General features: G+C 46.5%; 1 protein-coding gene across 1 annotated transcript in view; it reads left to right on the forward strand.

Moving 5' to 3' along the window:
• Nucleotides 1-24,848, forward strand: part of rasa4 (RAS p21 protein activator 4) — a 336,682-nt gene that overhangs the window by 89,268 nt on the left and 222,566 nt on the right. The window contains exon 5 of the mRNA XM_085964291.1: nucleotides 4,437-4,566. Coding sequence (XP_085820417.1) covers nucleotides 4,437-4,566 — 130 coding nt within the window. The remainder of the gene's footprint in view (nucleotides 1-4,436; nucleotides 4,567-24,848) is intronic.

Here is a 24,848-nt window from a genome sequence, read left to right on the forward strand (position 1 = left end):
GGACTCGGAACACTAAAAGGCATGACAGCGACGATTAAAATTGAAGAAAACGCAAGCCCAAAATTTTTTAAGGCCAGACCGGTACCTTATGCGATCCGCCCAGCCGTCGAAGCAGAGCTGGAGAGTCTGGAACGTTCAGGTGTACTGTCCAAGGTAGACTGGAGCGAGTGGGCTACACCCATCGTCCCTGTGATGAAAAAGTCGTTGAGCAGCACACCTGGGGAACGAAGGAAGGTTCGCATCTGTGGGGACTTTAAGGTAACAGTGAACCCGGCCCTTCACACCGTACAATATCCACTTCCGCGGATTGAAGATATTTTCGCCTCGCTATCTGGAGGGAAACGCTTCACTAAGATTGATCTGGCCCAGGCGCATCTGCAAATGGAGGTAGAAGAAGCATCAAAAAAATACCTCACAATCAACACCCATAAAGGTCTCTACCAATACAACCGGCTGGTATTCGGGGTAGCATCAGCTCCGGCTATTTGGCAGAGGGCAAGGGAACAAGTCCTGCAAGGGATCCCAGGGACCCAGTGTTATTTGGACGACATCCTGGTCACGGGCGAAAATGACAGTGATCACCTTGCCAACCTGGAGCAGGTGCTCACTAGATTGCAGGAATATGGGCTCCGAGCTAACCGCCCCAAATGCGAGTTTTTTAGAAAACAGATCTCGTATTGTGGCCACGTTATCGATAAAGAGGGGTTACATAAGTCCCCAGAGAAGATTGAGGCAGTAGTCAAGGCTCCAGCACTGGAAAATGTGTCATAACTGAGGTCGTTCCTCGGGCTGGTAAACTACTACCATAAGTTCTTGCCAAATTTGTCTACAATACTACACCCACTGAACACCTTACTGCAAACTGGGGTGCCATGGAAGTGGAGTGATGAATGTAGATGAGCTTTCCAGAAGAGCAAAACACTAATCACATCGAAAGAGGTATTGGCCCATTACAACCCAGCATTACCAATTCGGTTGGCATGTGATGCGTCACCCTACGGCATTGGAGCGGTGCTGTCGCATAAATTCTTGGACGGCTCAGAGAGGCCAATAGCCTTTGCGTCACGATCACTAACCTCAGCCGAGCGTAACTACCCCCAGATTGACAGGGAGGCCCTCAGCCTAGTGTGGGGAGTGAAAAAGTTCAATCACTATCTGCACGGGCAGAAATTCACCTTGCTGACTGACCACCAGCCTCTTGTCTCCATTTTTAATCCGAAGAAGGGCGTTCCGGTGATGACTGTGCAACGACTACAAAGATGGTCACTTTTTCTAGGGGCGCACCACTATGAGATTGAATATAAGGGCACGAAACAGCATGGAAATGCTGATGGGCTATCACGCCTGCCACTGCCTACTGCGGAGGAAGCACCAGCAGTGGATCCTGTCGAAATATTCCATTCGACTATAGTTGAATACCTACCGGTAACTAACGCTTGTATCGAAAAGGAAACCCGAAATGACCTGACACTGTCTCGGGTATATGATTTGACGGTGAAGGGATGGCCAGCACATGGCGACTCACTGTTGCCAGCATTCTCGACAAGGAGAGAACAGCTGTCAGTGTGCCGGGGGACCTTGATGTGTGGATCCCGAGTGGTAATTCCACCCAAGTTAAGGGATAGAGTGCTCAATAAGCTTCATGAGGGTCTTCTGGGAAGGGTAAAAATGAAAAGCCTAGCCAGGGCTTATGTGTGGTGGCCGGGAATCGATAAACAAATTGAGGACCTGACCAAGAGCTGCTCAGGATGCCAGAAAGTCCAAAATGCACCACCACAGGCCCCTCTACACCCATGGGAGTGGCCCTCATCTCCATGGCAACGGGTGCATATTGATTTTGCTGGTCCATTCATGGACTCAATGTTTTTAATAGCCGTGGATGCGCAGTCGAAATGGCCTGAGGTCATCAAAATGTCCTCCACCATCACGGAGAAAACTATTGCAGTCCTACGGACCATTTTTGCCAGGAATGGCTTGCCAGAACAGATTTGCTCCGACAGTGGACCACAGTTTGTGTCCGAAGAGTTCCGGAGGTTCTTGAAAAAGAATGGGGTAAGGCATTACACATCCGCCCCGTATCATCCAGCCACAAATGGATTGGCTGAGAGGTTCGTACAAACCTTTAAGAAGGCAATAAAGGCTATGTACAATGACAACATTCCGCTGCAGCACAAGGTGGACAAATTCCTGTTCGCCTACCGGAATGCGACACATGCAGTCACCAACCAGGCCCCAGCCATGATGTTCTTTAACCAAAGGTTAAGATCTCGCCTGGATTTGCTCAGACCAAACATACAAAGAGATGTTGAGAGTAAGCAATTCCAGCACATCCATGAGAAGCCAACAAGGAGCTTCAATGTAGGGCAACCAGTCTTGGCCTGCGACTACCGAACAGAAAAATGGCAGCCAGGAACGATATGCACACGGCAGGGGCCACTAATGTACACAGTGGACGTTGGGGAGAACATTGTGAGACGCCATGTCGACCAGATCGTAGCGTCACAGGAACAAGTCAACCCCATGCCTCGCCCATACGTACCTGGTGATGAACCCGACGTACAGGTCGCATCTACCCCAGAAACAGTAGCATCGGAAACTGATGAACCAACCGACGACAGGGGGCCAGAATCGCCTCCGCACCAAGAGCAAGACACTCGGGATAGGCGCTATCCAGAAAGGATCAGGAAGCCTCCCCAAAGACTGAATATATAAATAGACTATTTTCAGCTAATGTTGCATGTTAAAAGTGTTAATTGTAATTAGTTTGATGTTTAATTGTTAAATGAGTGTTATGGTACTGTTAATCTAAAAGGGGAGGAATTGTAATGTATACACCTTTAAGGGGGGAACTATGTTTTACAGCTCATGTATACTGCAGTACCGGCAGTGACCACACTTGTATATAACACTGAGTAGTAATCTGTACAGATCAGTTGCAGTGTGAGCCACGTTGAGTAAACACCTGTTGTACCGTTCTCCGCAGTCTGTGTCTTATTATACACGGACGTAACAGAAACCTGCTGGTACGAGACCGTATACTTCGGTATCTCTTACCGGACGGGAGCTGGGCGAAGAGGTTGTGGCTGGGGTGGCTCGCGTCCTTGAATGGCGGAGCAGGCTCGAGGGGCCGAATGGCCTACTGCTGCTCCTATCTTCTATGTTTCTATGTTTCAGTTAACAAGGCGAATGGAATGTTGGCCTTTATCTCAAGGTAGCTGGAATACAAAGGAGAGGAGGTGATGCTCCAGTTGTGTAGTTGTATAGAGCCATGGTCAGGCCTCATCCAGAGTACTGCGTTCAGTTCTGGGCACCACACATCAGGATGGATATATTGGCCTTGAAGGGGGTGCAGCAAAGATTCACAAGAATGACACTGAGGCTTAGAAGGTTAAATGATGTGGACAGGTTACATAGACTTGGTTAGTATTCCCTTGAGTATAGAAGATTGGGGTGATCTGATTGAGGTGTTAAAAGGATTCGATAAGGTAGATACAGAGAAACGATTTCCTTTAGTTTGGTAATCAAAGACGAGGGTGTGGCGGTACCACCGGTTGTACCTTACATAAAGACACATAATTCCCTTTAACTTACCTTTTGGGGCCATTGCCCTTTTAACTTATCTGTTGGGGCCATTGCCCCTTTAATACGCGCCCTAGCGCGCTGACGTCGCGTCACGTACGATGTGATGTGCGTGCGCCGGCACAGCCCGGCCTAGCGTCTTCGGCCTCAACGGACAGCCGACGGGAGCGATGCGATCTTCCGCTCCCGTGGCAAGCACCGGCACAGCCCGGCCTCCCGACTTCGGCCTCAACGGCCAGCGACGCAACGACGCTCATCACGCGATGCCCTAAGCACGGGAAATGCGAACAACGTGATGACGTCACAACACAAACGCGATGACGTCATCACGCTCCGCACAGGACTGCGAACTCAGTCCTCGTGGAGTCCCCGCTGGGACAAGACCTACACCACGGTGCTCCTACAGTCAGCCATCTTACCTGCCATCTTACCTGATGTAATTAGTCTGTTCCTGTAAATAAACAACTTGTTAATAGTTCGTCGAAGTCAAACTCTCTTATTTAGTGGCGATCTACACGAACCGCTACAAGGGGACATAATCTTGAAATTAGAGCTAGGCCAATTTAGGAGGGAAATCAGGCAGCACTTTTCCACACAAAGGGTAGTAGAAATCTGGAACTCTCTCCCTAAAAGGCTGTGGATGCTGGGACATTTGTAACATTCAAGACTGAGATCGATAGTTTTTTGTTAGGTTAGTGTATCAAGGGATATGGCGTTAAGGCGGATAAATGGAGTTGAGGTACAGATCAGCCATGATCGAATTGAGGGGCTGACAGGCCTGCTCCTGTTTCTTTGAGCTGTGCACCTTATTTTTCCTAACTTGTGAGCCCTCTGAAGTACTTCTCTTTGTTGTCTAGGTGTGGACAGCTGGATGTGCCTGAGTGAAATTGACCCAGATGAGGAAGTCCAAGGGGAGATCCATCTTCAGATCGAGATCTGCGGCGATAGCTCGGCGCGAAAGCTGCGTTGCCACGTCTTTGAGGCAAGGTAAGGAGCGTGAATTAAAGGAAGTGCCTGTGGGCTGACCCGTCAAACTCTTGTGCAGTTGGAATACACATTTGAGAGTGCCTCCTGTAAACACTGTCCATGAGTAGGACTTCCTATGGGCCAGCTGACTTTGAAGTACTGATGCATAAAAACTTTGAAGTGCAGGAGGCGGTGGGGGTGGTGCGGCATCAGCTTTGTGTCAAATAAGGGCTGAAGACAACTTGTGCTTGCAATCAAAAAAATTGGAGTGTGTGTGTGTGTGTTGTGTGTGTGTCTGTGTGTTGTGTGTGTGTTGTGTGGTGTGTGTCTGTGTGTTGTGTGTGTGTTGTGTGTGTGGTGTTTGTGTGTTGTGTGTGGTGTTTGTGTGTTGTGCTTTGTATGTGTGTGTTGTGTGGGTTGTGTGTGTGTGTGTTGTGTGTGGTGTGTGTTTGTGTGTGTGTTTGTGGTGTGTGTGTTGTGTGTGGTGTGTGTGGTGTTTGTGTGTTGTGCTTTGTATGTGTGTGTTGTGTGTTGTGTGTTGTGTGGGTTGTGTGTGTGTGTGTTTTGTGTGTGTTGTGGGTTGTGTGTTGTGTGTTGTGTGTGTGGTGTGTGTTGTGTGTGTTGTGTGTGGTGTGTGTGTGTGTTTGTGTGTGTGGTGTTTGTGTGTTGTGCTTTGTATGTGTGTGTTGTGTGTGTGTGTGTGGTGTGTGTTTGTGTGTGTGTGTGGTGTGTGTGTGTGTGTTGTGTGTGGTGTGTGTGTGGTGTTTGTGTGTTGTGCTTTGTATGTGTGTGTGGTGTGTGTGTGTGTGTGTGTGTGGTGTGTGGTGTGTGTGTGTGTGTTGTGTGTGTGTTGTGTGTGTGTGTTGTGTGTGTTTTGTGTGTGTGTGTGTGTGTGTGTGTTTTGTGTGTTGTGTGTGTGTGGGTTGTGTGTGTGTTGTGGGTTGTGTGTTGTGTGTGCGGTGTGTGTGTGTTGTATGAGTGTACAAATGAGTTTCCTGAATTAAAGGCAGAAAGCTTTTATTTTGCTTGTAACCAGGAAACTGCTACTTATTCATATGGGAAGCAGCGGTGTATTTATTTTGGACAAGTGTTATAAAGTGCCACCTTCATTGTAGAGACTTGGATATGAAAATTCTGTTTTTCAACTCTTCCAAAATCCCGTAATGTTCACCACACTTTGGCCACTCTAAGGCCGCGATTTTGCGCCTGGAGGCGGGCTGGTGGCAGGTCCGCTGTTCGGCGGGTTCCGGATCCGCTCTCGGCTCCCGCCGCCCTGCGGTTGAAATTTTCCGTTGATTGGCCTCGTTAAGGCCGACGTGCGGGTTCTCCAAGGCAATTGGAGCTGCTTGCGTCCGATGAAGCGATGTTGGACTGATTATTTAAAGGGGCCATGTCCCCTCTGCAGATTCATTTTCATTGTGTTCCCTGAAGTGCTGGATGCTGCAGGTATGGCAGCGCACAAACCGAAGGCTGCTCCCTGCTTCGATGAGGTTACAGTGGATCTATCGTGCACAACACATACTTGCAGCCTAAACACACAATATGCCCCCCAGATTATTCAATCAGCAACATAACAGATTTCTAAATGACAAGATTTGAGAGTGTAGCTTTTACACTGCCGTTGCAGCTGTGAAGTCTCCAGCTCGCTGGTATTCACGCCTCACTTACCTGGCGTGTTGTCGGAACATCGTGAAACCTGACCCAGAAGCTGGAAAATCCAAAAACCCTGTGAAAATAGCTGTAAACTACCACTTAATAGGCAGTTAAGTGCCTTTAATCCCTTTCCTGCCGCTTGGTGTCGGGTCCGTTTGCAAATCGGAGACCCGACACTCGGGAAAGATGCGCGGAGGCGGGATCACGGCGGGCTCAGAACCCGCCGTCAATCATTGCAAATTTAACCTCTGACCCCTCTCCAGTCCCGCCCTCTGAGCCCCGGCAAAATTCCGGCCTCAATTCTTACAGTAATTATTTAACCCTATTGTGAGCTGTTACCCCAGCTTCCCCCCCGCCACACCGCTCCCCACCCATTAAGTAGCAACGTCCTCCCTTTGTAACAAATCTTACTTGATTTTAATCCTTTTCTATGCAGATGTTTTAGGACTTTCAATTGTATCACTGGCAATTTAAGGGTGAATTTTCCGATTACCAGTTTCTGATGCGGAGTCTTGCCTGGCAGGAAGCAACAATTGGAAAATTTGCCATAAAATTATTTTTGAAAGCTTTGGCTTATTAATGTTTGATCCAGGATCACCGCAGTAGAAAAGTAAGTGCCCCGCGCCAAGTGAGGTGCAGGGTGTTTATTACTAGCTCTGTGTTGCTGTCTTTCTGTGGATTTATCCAGAATTTGTATTTTAATTTTAAATAGTGTTTTAAACTGCATTAGAAAGTAGTCAGGCCAGTTGTTTCTTGACCTGGACAAGATAAAAGGGTAGAAATTCTGATCTAAATGTATGTGGGGACAGTTGCATTCCTGTATGTGCTGTCTTTACATAGACATTAACCTGCTTAAGCATAAAGGCCTGTATATAGAAGTAGCACGCACAAGAAGGCAACACAAGTGCACTTTAGCTTTGCCAATTGGAATTTTTACTCTGAAATACACACCATCCTGACTTGGACATATATCTCCCATTCCTTCCTCATTGCTGGGGCAATATCCTGGAATTCCCTACCTAATTCCATTGTGAGAGCAGCACATGGACTGCAGCGGTTCAAAGAGAAGGCCCAGCACCACCTTCCCAGGGCAGCTAGGGATGGGCAATAAATGCCGGCCTTGCCAGCATCACCCACCACCCGAGAATGAATATATAAAGAGAACGGAGTGATTACCTGCACCGCGTTTTTGACTCCCTTCGCATGCTCGCCCATTTGGTGTTGCACATGCGCACTCGATCTGGCCGCACATGCGCAGTACTCAACGGTGCGGCGGCTGTGGCCTGCACCGCCACGCTTCACTCGGGTCCGTGCAGAGAAGGTCAAGGATTCTGTGGTGGCTGGGGTCGGGGGGGGGTGGGGTGGCGGAGGGAAGAGAAGATCGAAGGGGGGAAGAGAGGATCGGGGGGGGTGGCGGAGGGGAGAGAGGATCGAAGGGGGGGGAGAGAGGATCGGGGGGGAGAGAGGATCGGGGGGGATGGGGATCGAAAGGAGAAGAGAGAGGATCGAAGGGGGGAGAGAGGATCGAAGGGGGGAGAGAGGATCAAGGGTGGAAGATAGGGATCGAAGGGGGAAGAGAGAGGATCGAGGGTGGAAGAGAGGGATCAAAGGGGGGAAGAGAGGATCGAAGGGGGGGAGAGAGGATCAAGGGTGGAAGAGTGAGGATCGAAGGGCGGAGAGAGGATCGGGGGGAGGGGTATCGAAAGGGGGAAGAGTGAGGATCGAAGGGCGGAGAGAGGAGAGTGGATCAAATGGGGGGAAGAGAGGAGAGCGGAATGAAGAGGGGGAGAGGAGGTCAAGAGCTCGGGAGAGAGAAGATCAGGAACTTACGAGGGGTGTGGGGGAAGAGCACGGAGAGAACAGTGGGAATGGGGGGAGGACGTGTTCCAGGTCTAAAGGGGGGGTGGGGATGAGAGCGAGAGGGTGATCCAGATGGGAAGACGGATCACATTCTCCACCCTCTGTTAGAAGTGGATCATGTTCTTCCAACCCCACCCCCACCCCCTTAACACCTGCACCACATTCTCCCTCTCCTCCCCCTAGACCTGGCTGATTTCTCGGAACGCCAGGCGCGCGTGTGGCAAGTGACATCATTGGACTGGACGAAATCCTGAAGTCATGACACTGTCACTATTCACTTCATACCCACTAAACATGTTAACAATCCGTAACCCACAAACAATTCCCCATCTATGGGGGGAGGGGGAAGGTCAGGAACTTGTTGGGGGAGAGAAGGTCAGGAACTTGGGCAGGGGGAGAAGGTCAGGAACTTGTTGGGAGGGGGTCAGGAACTTGGGAGAGGAGGGGGAGGAGGTCAGGAACCCAGGGTGGGATTTGGGAGGGCGTTGGGGGGAGAAGGTCAGGAACTTGTTGGAGAGGGTAACGGTCAGGAACTTGTTGCGGGGGTGGGAGAAGGTCCTAACCCGCGAGGGTGAGCCCTGTCTGTTCTCTGAAACCAGTACTGTGAGTTCTGTCTGGAACCTGGCAGCCATAATGAATAGATCAAATTACACATTGCAAAGTACTTGATTACTCAGGCATGCAGGATCTAATTACACATTCCAGACAAACTGTTGGGTGTGTCTTGTCCTCTAAGGGGACCAATCAGAAATCTGGTCTTGTCATCCAAGAGGACCAATCAGAACCTTGGTGTTGCAAATACACACTGCCTAAAGAAAATCCTTCTGGGCCTGAGTTCAAGATGGAGACTAATGGATACACGATAAAATACAATTCAAATCCTATTCGTTTGTGAGTCTAGGGATTCAATACTCTGGGTCATTACAGTCTGTTCTGACCTTTCACACCAGGCTTCCCCTAGATGGTAAGCTTCAGCTACCTTAGTTGAGTCACTGCAGTGGGAGACAGTTGAAAGGGCAGATCTAGTCCAGTATATTTCTCGCTATTTTAGAAGAACTACTTTAGGCTTAACAAATCTTGTAGTGATGACCTGTTAATTGTAATTCACCACTGATGGCACAAGACACTTAACTTACCGTGAAATGAAATAGAGATTCGATTCTACAAATCATGCATGAGTGATGCCCATTCTGATAGGCATCAGGCTGACTGGGAAAAAATCCAGAGATTAATCAGCACGACTTTATTCAGTTAAAATTCAAAAGTCAAGTGGTTGGTTCCTTAATTACAATAAAGTTCAGCATCGTTCATATTTTCTGTAAGGTTTGAAGGTATAAAAGGGGAGATTGAAAACTAAGACAATTTGATATTTAGTGGCAGTGATGTTTCCCCAATTAGAAGTATTAAAGCACATTTTGAAAAATAAAGCCTGCTTAAATGATTTGCATCAGGTATTTTTGCTTATAAATCAGCCTCGAGTGGGCTGATTTTCACAAAGCAGGTTTGGATTTGATGTTCCGATTGTTAGACCTTTGGATTGTGATTTCTTAGTAGAACTGTCAGCTTAAAAAATAATTTCATGTGTGATCTGTCAAAGTACAGCTACTGCCAAATTTCAGGCTATATTTTGCTCTTTTTCATGAATCAAGTGTTAGTTACCCATCTATCTATATATTCAAAATTTTACATATGGAGCATACTCGCACTGCACACACCTTACTTCCTGCATCATGCTTTTATAAGAGAATGTTTTGCAATCGAAAATCCTAGATAAAGATTAATAATGGGTAAAACCCTATCTAAATATGTTGACATTTTGCCATAGCAAGTTGTTGTCACACTGTTTTGATCAACTGAATGCTTTTTGAAAAAAAAAGAGCATTTGTCATTTTTTATTCAGTAACAAATGTCGAATGTCCAAAATAAGGTTTTAAACAAAATTTAAAACATTCAAAAAAATTACATATTTCTCAATAACATGATGAAGTTTACCCATTAAACCGTCTTTCTGTGCCTTTTAATATATCTATTAAAGTTTAACTTCAAGGCTTCAGCCTCTCTGAAAAGCTGAGGCTTTGACTGGATGTCTGTACATCCATTAGACAGCGCTTTCAACCACTTCTGAGCAGGTGCAGTTTGCTGAATTTTCCAGCGTGCAATCTGTGAAGCAGATTGAGTTGAAGGGGAGAAGGGTCCTTTCATACTCTGAATATTTTGAGCATTTTTTTCCTTTGTTTCCAAAAGACTTTCAAGCAAACTGGAGACTGAATTCTGCAAGCTTTTCTACAGTCCGTCGCCTCTTTATTGCTGTTGAAAATTCAGTTCAGAATCTCTCTCTCATCTGAACCATTTTTTGAGGAACTTCTTTATATTAAGAACTTGACAACTGCATAAACAATAAACTTTTGAGAATTTTATGAGGTAATGTTTCTTTGTTTATAGAAATTTATGTTAATTAAATCAGTAAACTTACAGCAAGTGCACTAAAGGGTAAGATTTGCCCCTCTGCTCTCCTGGAGCAGTCCAGAATAGACATTCAGCAAGATACGAACCCTCAGCCTGTGATTTTTCATCAATTCATTTTAAGAAGCCAAAAATTTACCTTTAAATGCTTTAAAACAGGAACTTAAAGACAGGCACTGATTGACAACGGGGAATGTGAACCTAAGAGCACAAAAGGATCTGCGGACAGGCGGGAGGCTGGTGGGTGGGAACGCAATGGGGGTTTGGAGCCTAATGGTTTGAAAGAGGCCGAGGGCAGTTTGGGCCTCCTCTCACCACAAGGTTGCTGGATACTGCTCTTCCCCAACATTGCCAGATCCTCACACCTCTTACTATAGAGCCATGTCATTCCTATCGAGCCTTCATCTTCATCACCATCTACCCATTTCATGGCAGGCCTTTACCTCTGACACCAACCACCCGAACCCAACTGGTGACCCACATCTGCTGCTTTTGATCACCTCCACCACCTTCGTATTGGGCCTTGCGCTTCTGGCCTCTATCCCATTCCCATCCTTCCCCCATCCCAGTGCTTGCCTCATTCATTGCTAGGAAACTGCAGTTTCTTTTGCTAATAGCGTTATATTTCCCTTCCATCCCCATTTGGTCTATAGTTAAGTCTTGAAGACATCGTCCCCATCCTGTTCTGCACTATCCCCTTCGTGTTCCCCTTTCCAATCCCAGTGCCTTCCTCATTTTTCACAGGAAAACTGGTCATTTGAGTTTTTAAAGCACTTGTACCCGAGTCTCAGGATTTTATAATTTCATGTTCCAGCTGCTTTAATTTATTCTCAATTCTGATATTAAATATATTATCTAGTGTCCCTGATAAAATTTCATTTACACATTATGATTGAAGCCGATATTGCCACACAATGCAATTGTTCAGCTGTGAACCGAGATTATTTCTGTGCCTTGCTACTTCACAATATATCAACAATAGTCAGTGCTCTCGGGTAAAGGTGACATCGCCTGATTTCTGTCAGCAGCACGATGGGTGAAACATTCGTATAGTGTAGAAATTAATTAAAATCAAGATGACGGGTTTGATTGGTTTTTCTCAAGGTTTTGTACAATCCAAATCTTTTAGTTTTAATGAATGCAGATCGGCCCAACAGGACCCACCTGCAGTGACACTGCGTTCACCATTCCGAAACACTTACGTTGCCACATCAGTAGGCAAACTGTGGGAAATTTCTTTTCGTCCTGGAGTGCTCAAAGCTTAGTTGAAATGGCCCAACCAAAATTTCAGAGACCCCCCAATCCAACCTTTTAAAGAATTAATTCTCGGGATGTGGGCAATGCTGGCAAGGCTGACATTTATTGCCCATTCCTAGTTGCCCCGAGAAAGTGGCCCTTCATCTTGAATCGTTGCATTGTAGCGGTTTAACACAACTGAGTGGCTCACTAGACTACTTCAGAGAGCAGCTAAGAGTCAACCACGCTGGTGTGGGACTGGACTCACATATAGGCCAGACCGTATGGCCTACTCCTGCTCCTAATTCTTATGTTCTTATGCTTCCTTCCCTAAAGGATATTAGTGAACTGGTTGGGTTTTTATGACAATCCGACAGCTTCATGGTCGCTTTTACTGATCCCAGGTTTTTATTTCCAGACTTTTGAAAAACTGAATTCAAATTCTCAAACTACCGTGGTGGGATTTGAACTCGTGGGGGGTCATTTTAAACTAACTCACTGGGCGGGGAACCCACGGGGTTGGGTGGAACACTGCATTTACACCCCGACAAGTATTACTGTTCACTGACTTCAATGGGCAAGATGTAAAACCAGGGTTGCACCCAACCCGCCAGTGTCCCAATGGGCGGGTTTGGTTAAAATTGTCCCCACGTTCTCTCGATGATTTAATTATTTTACCCTTTTCCATGCTGTCTTCTTTTACCGTTTTATTCATTTAAGTGTGTATTTTGTTTATTTAATTCATATCTTAAAAAGTACTGACACTTATAACTTCAACTTGCACATATATTGATCCTCATCATGTTAAGAGTGACAGACTTGCCATATGTAAGTCAGTTCGTTTGAGTGTTAACGTTGCCACTGGGAATTGGGTCAAGTGAGGGCTGCCAATGGAAAGCAGGTCAGGGCAGGGCAGAGCAGTTTTGGTCAAGTTATTAAGGGAGATGTGACTGCATCTCGTTCCCCCACCCACCCCCCCTCCCCCAAAAAACCCTCAGTGCTTCTGTTAAACTTTGACATCTTCACCCTTCTTTGCGAAACTAAGCCCCAGTATGACTGAGTAACAACCTCAGTCCTTCCTACTATTCCAGCCTGAGCAAAACTGCACAACTTCCTTTTGATTGCTCATTGAGGCCCATTACATTCTTGTTAAAGGGCAATTTTTTTTTCTGGTGGGCTAACACATTTCAGCAAGGGAGCAAAGTGCCGATAGAGAAAATAACTTTCTACTATGCACGGTGGCATAGTGGTTAGCACTGTTGCCTCACAGCGCCAGGGACCCGGGTTCGAATCCGGCCTCGGGTGACTGTCTGTGTGGAGTTTGCACATTCTCCCCGTGTTTGCGTGGGTTTCCTCCGGGTGCTCCGGTTTCCTCCCACAGTCCAAAGATGTGCGGGTTAGGTTGATTGGCCATGATAAAAATTGGCCCTTAGTGTTAGGGGGGATTAAATACGTGGGGTTACGGGGTTACGGGGATAGGGCTTGGGTGGGATGGCTGTCGGTGTAGGGACCGGGTGCTAGGGTTTGGATGATCGAAGGGCCGAATGGCCTACTCCTGCTCCTATCTTCTATGTTTCTATGTCTTCATCGCCCATTTATTCATATCTATATTTTTTTATACTTTACCCACAAAGGAGGATATAGTGATTAGAAGTAGATGGAGCCTGTTGTCTAATTCGGATGGATCCAAATTGGATTAAAATAAATACTTGAAAGGCTTTCACGTCCTCAGGATATCCCAAAGTACGTCACAGCCAGTGAACTGCAGAGAAATCTGAATAGGTCTGAAATGGATGAATTCAGATATGGGAAGTGCATCCCCATTCACCTCTACAAGGGAAATTCCACTTACGTGCTCAATTTCGCAGTGCGTGCGGGCAAGGCTCTGTGACAGAAGTGGAAAATATTAAGTGACATTTTGTAACAATGCTTGGTGGCAGTGAGTAAAGCAAATGAGATGTTGGGATGTATTAAAAGGTCAATATTGAGCCGAAATCGTGAGGTAATCTTGCCGCTTTAAAAATCATTGGTGCTACTGTACTTAGAATGCTGTGTACAGTTCAGGTTGCCGCAGTACAGAGAGGATATAGTGGTTAGCACTGTTGCCTCACAGCGCCAGGGACCCGGGTTCGAATCCGGCCTCGGGTGACTGTCTGTGTGGAGTTTGCACATTCTCCCCGTGTTTGCGTGGGTTTTCTCCGGGTGCTCCGGTTTCCTCCCACAGTCCAAAGATGTGCGGGTTAGGTTGATTGGCTATGATAAATTGACCTTAGTGTTAGGGGGATTAAATACGTGGGGTTACAGGGATAGGGTGGGATATGTGTTGGTGTAGGGGTTACGGGGATTGGGTGGGATATGTGTCGGTGCAGGCTCGATGGGCCGAAATGGCCTCTATCTGCACTGTGGGGTTTCTGTGATTCTGTGATATTGCAGCTATTGAGAGGATACAGAAGAGACCAACCAGAATGATTGAGGAGGTGGTAGGATTGGTTTATGAGGAGTAATTATGTAAATTGGGCAGGTTCTCGCTGGAAAAGAGATGGTTGAGAGGTGATATGATTGCTGTTTTTTTTAGGATTCTAACGGGACTAGATAATGTAGACCATGACAAGCTATTTCACCGTGTTCAGAACAGTAGAACCAGGGGACATGGCCTGTGCGCGAGGGCGGGTAAATTCAAAACCAATCTGCGGAAACAATATTTCAGTGAGCGAGTGTTCAATCTATGGAACAGGGTCCTGAGGGAGATGGTGGAAGTAAAATAGTATTGATTAATTCATGCAAATTTAATAGATTTCTTTCAGAAAATATTTTGGGATACAGTATATGAGTAATTTGAGACATGACCTATGGTAAGTGTGGCGTACTTGAGAGCAACAGGTGACTTTGGACCTATGATTCCCAAAGTTTTCCGCCACTGGGGGTTTCTTCGCCTCATGTCTGAGTCTGCTGTGCACTAATTGGGGTAGGTCTTGACTTTGTGTGTTAGTGTAAAATGGGCGTTAGTGAATTGGCAGCTCCTCTGGGAGAGATGGAGAACTGGCTGCCGACTCACTGTCACCCGTTTTACACTAATGCACAAAGTGAAGATCCACCCCATCGATAGACATTGATTGCCAAGATTAGTCAGCAACTCCATTATCGTTTTATCATGTGTCTACCAGGCTGGTAGAAGGTGAACGAGATGGACCTTAGTCTTTTTCAGTCTATGGAATTCCTATGTTCCTATTCCTGGGAAAACTTGGAATTCAGATACTCCTCTACAGGACTCAGAAATCCAAGTCCCAATTGCTTGAGGATGCATTCAGCTTTATCAACATCTTGTGGCGTTTATCTGCCACAGCCGCCGCTACCCTTGGACAAGTGATGGTGGCTTTCAAATGCCCGATTGAAGTGAGTTAATTCAGGAAAAAGATATTTGAGGAGCAAGAAGGAGGCAGATGAAACAGGAGAGAGAGAGAAGGGAGGCAGGTTGGGTGGGAAAGGACATTTTTTTTTCTATTCATTTTTTTCTGGGATGTGGGGGTTGCTGGCAAGGCCAGCATTTATTGCCCATCCCTAATTGCCCTTGAGAAGGTGGTGGTGAGCCGCCTTCTTGAACCGCTGCAGTCCATGTGGTGAAGGTACTCCCACAGTGCTGTTAGGGAGGGAGTTCCAGGATTTTGACCCAGCGACGATAAAGGATCGGCGATATACTTCTAAGTCAGGATGGTGTGTGACTTGGAGGGGAACTTGGAGGTGGTGGTGTTCCCATGCGCCTGCTGCCCTTGTCCTTCTAGGTGGAAGAGGTCGTGGGTTTGGGAGTTGCTGCCGAAGAAGCCTTGGCGAGTTGCTGCAGTGCATCTTGTAGATGGTACACACTGCAGCCACGGTGCACTGGTGGTGGAGGGAGTGAATGTTTAAGGTGGTGGATGGGTTGCCAATCAAGCGGGCTGCTTTGTCCTGGATGGTGTTGAGCTTCTTCAGTGTTGTTGGAGCTGCACTCATCCAGGCAAGTGGAGAGTATTCCATCACACTCCTTATTTGTGCCTTGTAAATGGTGGAAAGGCTTTGGGGAGTTAGAAGGTGAGACACTCGCCGCAGAATACCTAGCCTCTGACCTGCTCTTGTTGCCACAGTATTTATGTGGCTGGTCCAGTTAAGTTTCATGAAGAGATAAATGAGGCAGGAGAGGGAAAGAAGGGAGGTAGGTTGGATGGGACAAGGACAAGAAGAGGCAGTTTGAAGCAATAACATTTGGTGCAACAACAGCAGTTGTTTAGAACAGTAAAAACTGAAGCTCTGTCGCCTGCATCGCCCTACCCTAAATTTGCTGTATTGAGTAAGAACGTCCCGTACAAAGTTTCCTTTTTTCCCCCTAATGTAACATACATTTACTTGTACGATAGCAAAATACTGCAGATGCTGGAAATCTGAAATAACAACAGAAAATGCTGGAAAAACTCAGCAGGCCAGGCAAAATCCGTGGAGAGAAAATAGAGTCAACGTTTCGGGTCGAAACCCTTTGTCAAAGTGTTTCGACCTGAAACGTTGACTCTCTTTTCTCTGTCCACGGATGTTGCCTGGCCTGGTGAGTTTTTCCAGCATTTTCTGTTGTTATTATCCATTTACTTGTGTCTTTTTAAAATGGGAAACATACAGTAGGAGGGTTGCGAACTGGAGAGTATGTCTCCCAGAGCATCATCCTCCTTTAAGTGACTTGTCACCCTGAACATACACTGACATTATTGAGTGTGTGATGCTGTCATTTTGCCCTGGGCCTGGATTGTAAATTTTGTAAAGAGAGTATCAGGAGAAATTGAGCAATAATTTGCAAAACTGCAAGGGAAAGGTTCTCCTGGTGGCAGATTGCAAAACAGATGTTTCTCAGCAGTTGTCATGGTAGCTGCAGAGGCCATAATGTGTGTGTTCATAATTCTGTTCGAGAAAGTAAACCCTTTTGTCTTTTGTTCGATTTGATTTTTTTTTTTCTTTTCAGCTTTTAAACTGCCGGGCTTTGCATTGTGGAGAATTTGTGAATTAATGAGTTGCCTCTTTTTTTCAGTTAACTATTTTTCTCGTCCGAATGTAGCGAGACTTCTGTGGTGAGAGGGAAAGGGATTAATTTATCCCTATGCCCATGACTTAATAGGTCAGCATCTGCTGCACTGGTGAACTCTGTATTGAGACGGAGTGTTCAACCTGCTAGACTCTTCGGTGTGCCGATCCCTGCTGTTCAGCTTGCCGCACTTCATCTATTCATATTTATATGAGTCACACAAGAAGCTCCCCAAACAATGATAGGTGCCACTGTTGCATCAGTCATTAACACTGATTGTGTCCTTATGTGATTTCACTTGATCTTATTGTAGAGGTTAAAAGGGTGAACCATCTGGAGATAAAGTCATTTACTGGTTGCTCATCAGAAATGTCAGCAGTTACATGAGGCAAAAATGGCTAGTCTTTATTGATGGTTCTTTTTTGCTCTGCTGCAGCACCGCAGGTGGCTTTTTAGTTCAGCCTTGCGTGAGGAGATCATTAGTTACACTCCTGCCTGGACGGAGAGATGTAAGAGGGAATGGACGCTAATCCAGGGACACGTATAATCTCTTGAGGGCAAGTTACACATAAATCCTCCCTGATTCCCCAAGGTAATTGAAGGAAAACAGCAGGATGTTCACCGAGTCTGCACCTTGTACCTTGCAAAGGTGACTCTCCCCCTGCCTCCCCCCCCCCTCCCCACTCCACAATCTCCAGCAGCGTAGAGAGATGAACTGATAGATATCACTTCATGGGAAGGCAAGCCCTTCAAATATTACACCGCAAATATTTGCTTTTTGCGCAACTTTTAAATATTTCACTGGAGGAGTCGGAAATCAGAGAATATGGAATAGATTTTCTGTGGGTTGGAAAACTCCCTGCATTAAAAATGCCGCATTATACGGACATAAACAGAAGGGATCTGGATCCATGGCTGTACATTATAGTCATTTATGTGTGATAACTGCATTATGGCTTCATCTGCCTGTAGTGTTAGCTTAAGTGGAAAAAGGATGGGATTTCTGCACCCCCCCCACCCCGCCTCCGCCCTTCTTCTTCCCTCCCCCCATCCCTGATATTCATCTGAAGGGCTTGTTCTGTACCCAGCCTTTGTGTGATAATAAGCAAGGTTTATCATTGGAAGAAGACGCTCAGCTTCTATTTGGAGGTGCAAGCCAATTTCCTTGTGGCACAGCCCTGATCCAAGAGTGACGTGCCAACCTATGGTGAATGGGTAGAATTGGCTGCTGAATCTATGGTGCACATGTTCCTGAATGCATTACTGAAAATCCTCTCTGATCTGCAGCAGCTTGTGAGCTGTCTGGGAGCTAATTAAAAAAACATGTACTGGGAGAGACTATTTCTGATATGACCACAGGCTCATTTATTGACAGTGCAGATTCTCAAATCTTGATGAGAGAAATTATTTCATAAGCCTCCAGTTGGCAAACCAGTGTGCTACAGGCAATCAATTTAAATTAATCGGAAAAGGAATTTATTGAAGTAAAGCACCAGTAGAGTACAATGGCCCTACTCTTTCTGCAGCAGCAAAGCAGGGCTTACTAAAAACATAACAAAAATATACATCTCAGGAGTGCACCACATGACAAGAATGGCTCCAACTCTATGTTTTTCAAGCACTGTCCAATTATACTCACAAATGATTCTGCATTGAGTGAAGGGATAAGAAGGCCAAGGAGCAAAAGGGAAAGATGTGAAGGTCATTATACATTCCTTAAAATTCATTCTTGAGATGTGGGTATTGCTGGCAAGGCTGGCATTTATTGTCCATCCCTGGTAGCCTCGAAAAAGTGGTGGTGGGCCTTCTGGAGGTCACGGATTTGAGAGTTTTTCCAATCATTCATTTCAATTATCACTTTACAAACCCGCCTTATTTTTTTAATTTAATTCAGCAAATCAGTAAATCAGATGAAGGATGTTGCAACTTTACCAGATTCCTCACAGCCTGTACTTTGTTAATACTTCATGAACTTTGTGATTGACTCCTCTAAAACCATGTCTCTTGTTATCTGTTGGCAGTTGCAAGAGCTGATGACTGATTTATTGTCCCATAGAGAACAACAACAACTTGTATTTATATAGCACCTTTAACGTAGTAAAACGCCCCAAGGCCCTTCACAGGAATATTATAAGACAAAAATTTGACACTGAGCCAGATAAGAAGAAATTAGGGCAGATGGCCCAAAGCTTTGTCAAAGAGGCAGGTTTTAAGGAGCGTCTTAAAGGAGGAAAGAGCGATAGCGAGGCGGAGAGGTTTAGGGCCCAGGCAACAGTAGGCACGGCCACCAATGGTTGAGCGACTATAATCAGGGATGCTCAAGAGGGCAGAATTTGAGGAGCGCAGATATCTCGGTGGGTGGGGTGGGGGTGGGGCTGAAGGAGATTACAGAGATAGGGAGGGGCGAGGCCATGGAGGGATTTGAAAACAAGGATGAGAATTTTGATAGCGAGACGTTGCTTAACCAGGAGACAATGGCCCAGAAATTCGGGTCTCCACGGGTGAGTACGCATGGGGTACTCACCCGTAGGCCCAATGGAAGTGCCGGTTTCCTGCATGCGCTGCGCATGCGCGGGAAACCAGCACTTCCGTTCCTCTGAACGAAGGGGTTCAGATGTCGAACGCATGCGCATCGAGCTTCGTTTTTTTTTTACAGGTTTTCCCGCGAGGGTAAGCCTGCAGAAGTTAGAAATGTAAAAAGCAGGTGTAAGGCCTGCTTTTTACAAGGTAAGTGGTGAATTAATTAAAATTAAAACATTTTTTCCACAGGTTTATTATTTTTAAATACTTTAAAGCAAGGTAAGTTTATTTTTAGCCCTGTTAGAAAATAAAATTATTTTTTTCAAAAATTTAAATTATTGTTTAAAATAGTTATTTCATGTAATTTATAGTTTATTTTAAAAATGTGATTTAAAAAAAAATGTATTTGAAGATTTAGTGTTATTTTGGGGCCGTAGTATTTATAAGTCTTGACAGCACTTCCTGTCAGACTTATGAATGGAGCATTCCCTGCTCCGATTGGCTCCCCATGGCCCACATGATCCCAGGGGACGCATCGAACTAACTGCGCCCCTGGGATACGCAAGCACTGCGCGCCGGCAGCTGGACCAGGCCCCGGATCGGAATTCCACGCAGGCCCAGAGCTCAACGGCCGGCGCGCAAGGTAAGTGCAGGTCAGGGGCTTACACCCGCGGGAAGCCCCCGACCCGAATTTCTGGGCCAATGTAGGTCAGGGAGCACAGGGGTGATGGGTGAACGGGACTTGGTGCGAGTTAGGACACGGGGCAGCAGAGTTTTGGATAGAGAAGGACCAACAGTGAGGTGTTTGGGTTTTTCTGAGAGACTCATCAATGACTTTCAACTTTTGTAGCAAAAGATAGTTTAGTCACATTTATTGTCAAGGCTACTATGTTGCAACAAACGAGCAATGAACAATGACGAGCTTAAAACATTAAAACAGTTTGCTCTAGGGCCTATGGTTGCGCCACTCCTCTTGGGAGGTTTGGAAAGGGCTGTTTTTAGCTGTATTGCCTCATTGGTGGAGAAATGCTAAATCAGGACTCCAAGGTTTGTTTGTATCAACAACTTAAAGATGTATGCAAATTAATGGGAACAGGGATTTAAACATTAAGGCCTATAAATTCGGTGACGCCCCGCCAGCACGTTTGCGCCGGAAATTTCGCGCCCGCCGCCGAGCCAGTTGTGCCCGCCCCAAATTCACTTTCAGCGCCCCAAAGCGGAAGCGGGCGCTGGTACAGGGTGTGCCCGCCCCGCTTGGGGCGCTGAAAGTGAATTTCAGCGCTGCCGGTCCCGCTGCGCCACCCGATGCGGAGCGGCAGGCTGCTGTACTGCAGGCCTCCCCCTTCTCTTAAGGGGGAGGTGCCTGCAACGGCCGGAGTCCCGTTGAAAGTGCCGGCAAAAGAGCCCGGCACAACGGCGAAGTGCCGGGCTCCACGGAAACCAGCCGGCAATGCCGCAGGGGGGGGGGTGGAGGAGGCCGGGGAAGGAGGTGCGGGCAGGCGGCCGCCGAAAAAGCGGCCGGCCGCACCTCCGCTTTAAATAGCGCCTCTAAGGCTGCAGCACGGCCAGGTTTTCAAAACGTTGTTAGCGGCCGCCAGGGAAGAGGCGGCCGCTACTGAAGATGGGGATCGGCGTGGTTTCGGGCGGTACCGGGGCGCTGCGCACACCGATGACGTCATCGGTGCCGGCGCAGCGCTACCGGCTTACGCCGATTTAAAGGCCCACCTAATTTCAGCGGCGACGCAACTTCCGGCGCAACCCACTCTTGCGCCCCTAAATGGGCGCAAACCCAAGGGAATTTCTAGGCCCTAATGTGGCCCATACTAAGCCTTTATGCAGGCCACAAAGACAAAGGCTTGGACACCTAGAGAACCAAATTAATTTGGCTTTTGTCTGTTTGAATTATCCCATTAGGGAAGTAAATCTGCCGTCCTTACCCAGTCTGGGTTAAATGTGACTCCAGTCCCACACCATTGCCCTCTGAAGTGGCCTAGCAAGCCGCTCAGGTTTATCAAAGCGCTTTGGACAACTAGGGATCGGCAACAAACGCCAGCAATGCCAACATTCCTAGAATGAATTTTTAAAAATTGCCTGAGTTTTGCTATAGTGAAATAAAATCTGGAAGGAAATGAAGGATAGAGAAATCTGGGAAATGCAAGGATTGTATTTGGATTGGGAATGCCGAGGTGGCTGTGAGGAAAACTCCTGCACACCTACCACCCACTCTGGTCTCAGACCTCCATCTGAGTAAATAATTTGTGTATCCTGTCCCCTTGCTCAGTCACAGGCTCTCAATGGCTGTGTGTGAAGCCTGTTAATTATGAAGGGTTGTTCACTGCAAAAATCTCACTCTTCATAACTCTGAGACCATCACCGAGAGGAACTATTAGATCTTTGTCAGCACACTTGAAATTTCTCCGCTTCAACTTGCAGCAGGGGCTGCCTGAAACTTCTTTGAAGTGCTGGGCTTTGTTCCAGACCTGTGAATCAGTAGATAATATGGACAGCTAGTGGTCTCATTAAAATGCTCATGTAAATCATCCACGTATAATACTAGTGGGTGCATATCATAAATGGCACTCATGGAACTAACAGCTTGGTTACTGCAGCAACTGAGGATCTCAGTGTTTGCCTAGTCCAACAACATAACCACTGTGCTACCATAGCACTGGATATGTTACTGGAGAGAAGCTTGGACTAATAATCCAGAGTTCAAATACCATTATGGCAGTTTGAGAATTTTGAATTCAGTTTAAAAACAAACCTGGAAATAAAAAGCTGGTATCAGCAAAAGTGAGCACAAAACTGTCGGCTTGTTGTAAAAACCCAACTGGTTCACTAATGTCCTTTAGGGAAGGACACCTGCCGTCCTTACCCGGTCTGGCCTATATGTGACTCCAGTCCCACACGTATGAGGAGAGATTGGGTCGATTAGGCTTATATTCGCTAGAGTTTAGAAGAATGAGAGGGGATCTCATTGAAACTTATAAAATTCTAACAGGACTAGACAGACTAGATGCAGGAAGGATGTTCCCGATGGTCGGGGAGTCCAGAACCAGGGGCCACAGTCTAAGGATAAGGGGTAAGCCATTTAGGACAGAGATGAGGAGGAATTTCTTCACCCAGAGAGTGGTGAACCTGTGGAATTCTCTACCACACAAGGCAATTGAGGCCAATTCATTAAATATATTCAAGAAGGAGTTAGATATATTTCTTAAGGCTAAAGGGATCAAGGGATATGGGGAGAAAGCAGGGACAGGGTAATGAATTTGGATGATCAGCCGTGATCTCATTAAATGGCGGAACAGGCTCGAGGGGCCGAATGGCCTACTCCTGCTCCTATCTTCTATGTCTATGTCACACCAAAGTGGTTAACTATTAACTGCCCTCTGAAGTGACCTAGCAACTCAGTTATATTAAACTTTCTCAGAGCAACTAGGAATGGGCAATAAATGCCAGCCTTGCCAGCGTCACCCAATAAACAAACAATCTACCTTTCGATTGCCTGTGTGAAGAGGTTGGTACTTGGTATCAGTGAAGTTTGTCAATGTACCTGTGGAGTAGGTTTAATGCTAGCACCATTTGAAAGCCAGCACAGTATAAACAGTCACTGGATTTCGTAGTGCTTTCTCTCCACTTCTGCCCACCAGATGGAATGAACGAGTGAAGAGAAATTGTCCGAGAATTCAGAGTCTAGATTCCGATTCGGATCTGGTATCTGACAGCACGGTCTTGGGTACACTCAGCTGCTCCTCCAGTGCTTATCAAACAAAAAATACATATCAGTGCGCCATTTAATTTGTGTAGAATACCAATTAACATTCAATTCCTTTCTCTTGAGGTTTTTGAATATTGTTGTTCAAACAGTGAGTGCTGATGATCTCACTGAGGGCAAATGGCTGGCAGGAGCTCCTGGTGCTGGCAGCATGAGGGAGCTTAAATTCACATACACACAGGGACACTGAAGCACTGCTAGGCTAATGACTCTATCGCAGATCATAATGCAGCTTCCTCATTATGTGGCTGTGTACCTAATCCAAGGCAGCGCCTCTAGACTTAATTTAGAAAATAACCTGTCTTGCGACACATGATAAAGAAGCGTAGCTGTGAAAAATATCTGTCCCTTTTTAAGTTTTCAGGGTGACTGATGTCAGCGTTAGGGAGTGCCCACATCAAACCGCCCAGGTCTGGACCAGCTGAGAGTGAAGCTCTTTACTCTGCACCCCCTTGCATAGAATTACAGCACAGAAACAGGCCATTCGGTCCAATGCCGGTCTATGCCGGTGTTTATGCTCCACGCGAGCCTCCTTTCACCCTACTTAGAACATAAGAACATAAGAAATAGGAGCAGGAGTAGGCCAATCGGCCCCTCGAGCCTGCTCCGCCATTCAATAAGATCATGGCTGACCTGATCCTAACTGCCAATCCACTATCACAGAACCATCTCCTGCATCTAACAGAATTAGACACACGAAATAGGAGCAGGATCAGGCTACACGGCCCCTGGGCCCGCTCCGCTACCCACAGGGCCATGACCGATCCGAACCTAGACTCATGTCCAAATTCCTGCCCGCTCCCCGTAACCCTTAATTCCCTTTACTTCTAGGAAACTGTCTATTTCTGTTTTAAATTTATGTAATGATGTAGCTTCTACAGTTTTTTGGGGCAGCATATTCCATGGACCTACCACCCTCTGAGTGAAGTAGTTCCTCCTCATCTCAGTTTTGAAAGAGCAGCCCCTTATTCTAAGACTATGCCCCCTAGTTCTAGTTTCACCCATCATCGGGAACATCTTCCCTGCATTCACCCGATCCAACCCCTTCACAATCTTATATGTTTCAATAAGATCGCCTCTCATTCTTCTGAACTCCAATGAGTAGAGTCCCAATCTACTCAACCTCTCCTCATATGTCCATCCCCTCATCCCCGGGATTAACCGAGTGAACCTTCTTTGTACTGACTCGAGAGCAAGTATGTCCTTTCTTAAGTATGGACACCAAAACTGTACGCAGTATTCCAGGTGCGGTCTCACCAATACCTTGTACAACTGAAGCAATACCTCCCTATTTTTATATTCTATCCCCCTAGCAATGAAAGCCAACATTCCATTGGCCTTCTTAATCACTTGCTGCACCTGCATACTAACCTTTTGAGTTTCGTGCACCAGGACCCCCAGATCCCTTTGTACTTCAGTACTTTCCAGTTTCTTGCCATTAAGATAATAACTTGCTCTACGATTTTTCCTGCCAAAGTGCATAACCTCACACTTTCCAGTATTGTATTCCATCTGCCAAATCTCTGCCCACTTACTTAGCCTGTCTATGTCCCCTTGAAGGTTTTTTATGTCCTCCTCACTCACTACTTTCCCCCCCATCTTAGTATCATCTGCAAACTTTGATATGTTACACTCGGTCCCCTCCTCCAAATCGTTAATATAGATTGTAAAGAGTTGGGGACCCAGCACTGACCCCTGCGGAACACCACTAGTTACTGATTGCCAGTCTGAGAATGAACCATTTATCCCAACTCTCTG

The sequence above is a fragment of the Somniosus microcephalus genome, chromosome 22 (assembly GCF_052327205.1).
Source record: "Somniosus microcephalus isolate GS21.2 chromosome 22, FLI_Smic_1.0, whole genome shotgun sequence".
Taxonomy (NCBI): Eukaryota; Metazoa; Chordata; class Chondrichthyes; order Squaliformes; family Somniosidae; genus Somniosus; species Somniosus microcephalus.